Consider the following 6451-nt stretch of genomic DNA (forward strand, 5'->3'; position numbering starts at 1 on the left):
AAACCCAAAGAAAGAGAGAAACAGAAAGCAAAATAAAGAAGGGCGATTTAGAATTGGAAGAGGTCCTCAATGGCAGACAATGTTGCGTCTCCTCTTCTCCAGCGTCTGTCTGACCGGCTATATACTTTGGCTCCCGTTACCAACAAAGAAATTTTCAGGAATCTGCGCCTCACTTTGCCTCGAGTTCAAACACTGGTCCAGGAAGCAGAGATGCATTCTGAGGATAATGAAACACTCAAGTTATGGATCACAGAAATCAAGAACACTGCCTATGAAGCTGATGACATTTTCGATGAATACAATCTCAGGATGATGAGGCACAAGCCGCCTGGTATTTTCTCGCTTTTCTTCTTCTTCAAGGATCTCATATATGGCTTCAAGCTAGGCAGCAAGCTGGAAAAGATAGAAAAAAATCTGGATTCACTTCTGAAGAGGAGTGCCGAGTTCGGGAGGTTCACTGTTGCATGCACTCTGAAAGGAGCAGCGGAAGAAAATTATTCTTCTCATGTTCATGGTGTACAGCGCCTCTCGAGTTCTTTTATGATTGATTCTGAGGTCGTCGGGAGGGAATCCGACAAAGAATATATCTTGTCTGTCCTGTTCAAGTCAAGTGACGGGAATCAACTCACAGTAATTCCTATTGTTGGCATGGGGGGAGTCGGTAAGACAACTCTTGCACAGCTAATATATAATGATGAAGGAGTATCTGAATACTTTGACTTGCAAATGTGGGTCTCAGTTGGCGAGGATTTCGACTTCATAAAAATTGCCCAGGCCATAATTGAACAGATAAATCACGAGGCCAAAAATCTTTCCAACTTGGAGGTTCTACAAGAAACCCTTAGTCGTAGCATATCGGGAAAAAGATTCCTGCTTGTCTTGGATGATGTTTGGAATGACGATAGCTGGAAATGGTCCATGATGTCACGAGGATTTCTTGGAGCAGGTCTTGGTTCAGTAGTTATCATCACCACAAGAAACATGATGGTTGCAAGACTCAGTGGCTCGATTCCACCTCACTACCTAGGACCTCTGGATGAAAAAGATTCCTGGAGTCTTTTCACGAGGGTTGCATTTAAATCCATTCCAGATCCAGAGAATCAGGAATTGGAGGACATTGGAAGAAGAATTGTTCAAAGGTGTGGAGGATTACCTCTTGCAATCAAGAGCTTGGCGGGCCTAATGCGATCCAAAAGGAAAGCGAATGAGTGGCTCTCTTTCATGGAAGAGAACATGGGGAATTTACCTGAAATTGAGAATCATTTTTTCCCTATTTTAAAGCTGAGCTATAATCATCTACCGTCACATTTGAAGCAGTGTTTCGCTTATTGTTCCATATTCCCAAAAAATCAAAGGATCAATAGAGAGAAGCTGATCCAACTGTGGATTGCTGAAGGGTTTGTCAGATCAGGAAAGATAAGCAGAAGGCCAGAGGATGCTGCAAACGAGTACTTCGTGGAGTTATTAGAGCGATCGTTTTTCATGGAGATAACCAAAGATGAATTTGGGGAAATCCAAGAATGCGGAATGCATGACCTAATGCATGATCTTGCCCAATCCGTTGCCAGTGTTGGGTGCTCAATTGTAGAGGCTGAAGATTCGCAGGATGTGCCCAAAGAACTTCGGTATTCCTCTTTAGTGGGAAAATCTAAAACATCAACTGTCCCTGAATCACTGAATGAAGCCACCAACTTAAGAACACTGCTTTTACTATCTTGTAAGTTTGACTCTATTCCTAAACTGCTTCTAAACCTTGCCTGCTTAAGAGTGTTAGATTTAAGTCAGAGTGGCATTCGAAAATTGTCAGCAGCCATTGGTAATTTAAAGCATCTTAGGTACCTGAATCTTTCACACACACACATCAAAACGTTACCAGAGACAATCAGTCAACTAAGGAACTTGCAGACTCTGGAATTGGTAGAGTGCTATGATCTTCATGAAGTACCAAGAGCTATTTGTGAGTTAACCAACCTTAGGAATCTTGATTTCCAATCCTGTCCTTTGTTGACTTCTCTCCCATTTGGGATAGGGAAGTTGAAGTTCCTGCAAAGGTTACCGATATTTCTAGTAAATGACAAGAACGGCTCTGCTGACTTGAGTGATTTACAGAGCTTGGAACTAAGGGAAAGATTAGAGATCAAGAATCTTGAATATGTTAAAAGTGCAGCAGATGCTTCTAAAGCAAAACTGCATGAAAAGGCAGGTCTTATCTCTTTGACACTATCATGGGGTGAAGACGCCGATTCTGTCACTACAAAAATTTTGGACCATATATTGGAGAATCTCAAGCCACCTCCTCACCTGAAAGTTTTGGAAATAATAGGATTCAAGGGGCACACATTTCCAACATGGTTGAGGAACCAAGACCTGCCTAACTTGGTGAAACTTTCATTGGCAAATTGTAGTTGCAGAGAGCTTCCACCACTTGGAGATCTCCCATACCTTAATGACCTAAGCATCAAAGGCATGACAGAAGTTCATAGCATCGGGGATGAATTTTATGGTCACGGTGATTCTAGCAGTTTCCCTTCTCTAAAGCAACTAGAACTTTTTGATATGCCTAATTTATCCGAATGGAAATGTCGTGGCAAAGATAAACTCTTTCGCTTCAGCTCGGTCCAAGAATCATCAAGCAATTGGTACAACCAAAGTTTTGCTTGCCTTGAAACTCTTACAGTTATGGGATGCAGCAAGTTGATCAACCTGCCTTCACTTCCATATCTTAAGAGTTTGGCTCTATGGAACAGCAATGAGCAGCTATTGGGGTCGATTTCTAATCTGACATCCCTCTCGTCTCTGCTCGTTTACAAATTTCGACTTTTCCGCGAACCTGAGTTTCAACAGGCAGAAGCTGGTTTTAGTTCTGTCACAACATTGACCATATATGATTGTGGTGATTTGATCTCTCGGTTGAATGAGGGCATCCGTGGTTTTACTTCTCTAAAGCATTTGCATGTCCTTTACTGTGACCGACTTGAGTCTCTGCCTCCAGGAGTTGGATATCTTACAACACTCCAGAAGCTGAGTATTGCAGACTGTCAAGATCTGGCTTATTTTCCTGATACTATGTCAAATCTTTCTTCCTTGATAGAAATGAAAATTGAGGCTTGCCCTTTGTTAAAATCTTTGCCATTGGGAATGCTTCACCTTCCTAGTCTTCCAAAATTTGTCATCCAAGAATGTCCAAATTTAGAAAAGTTTTTGCGAACATCAGCGTCTGTTGTCTGTTGAGAGACAAAATGTCCCATTTAACCAAGGAATTATAGGGCTTTGAGTTTTATTTATCAACCCATTTATAATTCCACCTGAGACTTAGTCCTTTCTGTTCAACTTTGAGGATTCTAGAGCTCCATTCACCGGTACTGCAAGTCCAAAGGCCGGTGGCTTTAAGTTTCTAGAGCTCTGTCCATGCATGCCTCAGGTTCAAGTCAATTCGGGCTCTTGTCAATACCTGAGAGGGGGTCTTCGGTGACAACATCCCATCTTGATTAGCCAAGGAAATTCCAGCAGCATTAATAAGATCTAAGATCTTGGACCACTATATTCACTGTCACTTGGTTTTGAGATGGAATTTCAAGTTATTTAACAGGGTGGTCCAGATTTTGTGAGAGAAATAAGACGCTTCAGTGTGACTCTGAGGTAAATGAATTTATATATGGTTAAATGCTTCTTATTTTAGAGGTAAATCTTTCACCTTTTCAATGCTTTTTTTAGGTTCTTATAGATTTGTGGTTATTTATAGAAATTACCAAACCTGATTTCTGGCCATCTCTAAGTGATATTTTGCTTTAAATTCAATTTGTATTGTAGAGCCCAAGAACAGGCCAGCAAGTGAATCTGTATCCTGCAGGAATCCCATGGCATGGTTGGCGACCAACTCAGTAGTCATCAAGGATCGAGGATTTCTTTGCTCTGCAATGAAATTCGGATGTCAACAAGTCTAGCAAGGGACACATGTACAAGGTGGCAGTGGCAGGCAAGGCCGACGATCGGAACAAGCACTTGGAGGTGCCAGGCTCCTGACGGCCATCCACCCGTTCATCAGGCTGATAAAGAGTTACTTGTACTTCAACGTTGTTGTAAAAGTTACACATCCTGTAGAAATAGATTGGAACTGCAAATTGAGCCACTTTTTGGTTCGAAGGCAACTTTGTGCATGGAATTCTAATGAGCCGATTACACAGTTCATTCAAGATTATTTGAGTTTCGAAGTTGTTGTTTAATGAATGAATCGAACTCAACAGCAAGATTAGTTGGTTTAAGAAGTTGTTGTTTAATGAATGAATCGAACTCAACAGCAAGATTAGTTGGTTTAATAAACTAGTAAGGGAACAATCAAATACTATTCGCTAAAATAAACTGTAAATGATTTGAAAGATATCGAAATTAAATTCAAAATTACACGCATGGAGGTTAAACATCAGGTGTTCGAACAAATCAGGTTCAATTTCTCACGATGGTTTTCTTTAAATTTCTTACTATATAAAACAAAATGAAGCATGCCATTTGTCCAGGTATTCTACTCCGGTATATCTTGATGAAATTGATATCATTGCAAGATGATAAATTTCTTGACAATTTCTTTATTTCGTCTTTGGTTGTAACAAAAATTTAATTTAACATTTTTCTGCATTTTTCATGTGAATATTATGGACTTTGTTACTTAACTTTAGTGATTGTAATTAGGGATAGCAATAGAATATACGTGTCTTTGGGACAAGGGTGACAGAATTTTTCTCACACCCTTATAATTTCATGCTATATATAAAATATGAAATATATCATACAATATGGTTATTTATATGTAGTATGAAATTAGAACTATGATTTTTAGTTGTGGTAAAATGATATAATCTTTCTTGCCAATTTATTGTGGTAAAACAATTTTGTTATGTTAGTTAACTTAATCTTTGTTTTATGTATGGCATGTAATTTATAAAAAAATAAATGGTAATTACTTTGTATTCTATGTGCAGTGATATATGGATAAACGAATTCAAAAGATCAAAATAATTTTTAAACTTCATTTTATTATAAATTATGATTAAAAATTTCAAATAATGATTAGTAAAGTTATTATTAGTGTCATATACATATATAAAGTAAAGTACAAAAAAAAGGAAAAAAGAAAGGTTGTGGCCACCCATGGGATTAAGAGGGTACGGCAGGGGAAAAGGTGACGAGGGATGTGGGGCAAGAGGGGCGGAAATTTTGGACGACGGTGCCCTGAATTGGGAGGACTCTTGGGTCCCATACTTGCCTCGTTTGTCATTCATCAATGTTATTATCATTCCTATATAAAAAGTATAGAGTCTTGGTAATATGGAGTATAAGAGTGTAATCATATTTTGATATTAATTTTTATTGCCCTTAAATTACTATTATGTCTTTTAATTAGAGTTATTGCATCTCAATCATGAAACTAATAAGAAAAATAAAAAGCTTTAATAAATTACATCTCAAAAATATTTGTAATTAAAATTAAAAACTGCCCATTTACAACTATATTCACATATCATTTCCTCATCTCCAATTATTGTATGTGTCAAAATTATGTCCAATTATCATATTGTTCTGTGTGATAATTAAAGCTAAATATCTTTTGTGTACGTATTGGTTTAGAAGAAAATCATAATTAATAAGAAAACAAAAGATTATAAATAGTTATTAAGAAGACAAAGGGTTAAATTGATGATTAAATTCACTATATTATGTCATATTGATTTAGAAAACTCCAGAAAAAGTTTATCAATTATTATTAAAATATAACAAAAAAGGTTTACAACTACTAAATTTGATAAAAATTTATTGTATCTAAATGAGAGCATTTTAGCATATATTTTGCTCAGATTTTGTTGTATGCATTGGTTTGACATATTATAGAAAATTTCATCTTCTTACTGTCACAATCCAAGTAAAATATGCAACAGCTTGATAAAAATTTATTGTATCTAAATGAGAGCATTTTAGCATATATTTTGCTCAGATTTTGTTGTATGCATTGGTTTGACATATTATAGAAAATTTCATCTTCGTACTGTCACAATCCAAGTAAAATATGCAACAACTTAATTTAGATATGATAATATTCCATTTTCAAAGTTTTGTAATTGTAAAATGCACAATAAACTTTAATCATTATGTATAGAATAAACTTTTTGTACTACTAGCAATTACTCAATTTTGTTTATTATATCGTTTTTTAGTCAATATTATACCAACAATTTAGCTTAAATGTGATAATTTTCCATCATTAGAGTTTTTCTAATTGTAGAATGCACAATAAACTTTTGATCACTTTGTATACGATAAACGTTTTGTAGAATTACAAATTGCTAGATTTTGTTTATTATATAATTTCTTAGATTATATTATGCCAATAATCAAAGTTTTACTTAGAAATTTAGTATATTAAAGATTTTATATATTGGGAAAATACATTCACGTGTAA

General features: G+C 36.2%; 1 protein-coding gene across 1 annotated transcript; it reads left to right on the top strand.

Moving 5' to 3' along the window:
• The first annotated feature begins 69 nt into the window (after window positions 1-69).
• LOC113766695 (putative disease resistance protein RGA3) lies at window positions 70-3231 on the top strand. Its single transcript, XM_027310860.1, has one exon. The coding sequence runs from the start codon at window positions 70-72 to the stop codon at window positions 3229-3231; it is 3162 nt and encodes a 1053-aa protein (XP_027166661.1).
• Window positions 3232-6451: the final 3220 nt, after the last annotated feature.

The sequence above is a fragment of the Coffea eugenioides genome, chromosome 3 (genome assembly GCF_003713205.1).
Source record: "Coffea eugenioides isolate CCC68of chromosome 3, Ceug_1.0, whole genome shotgun sequence".
Lineage (NCBI taxonomy): Eukaryota > Viridiplantae > Streptophyta > Magnoliopsida > Gentianales > Rubiaceae > Coffea > Coffea eugenioides.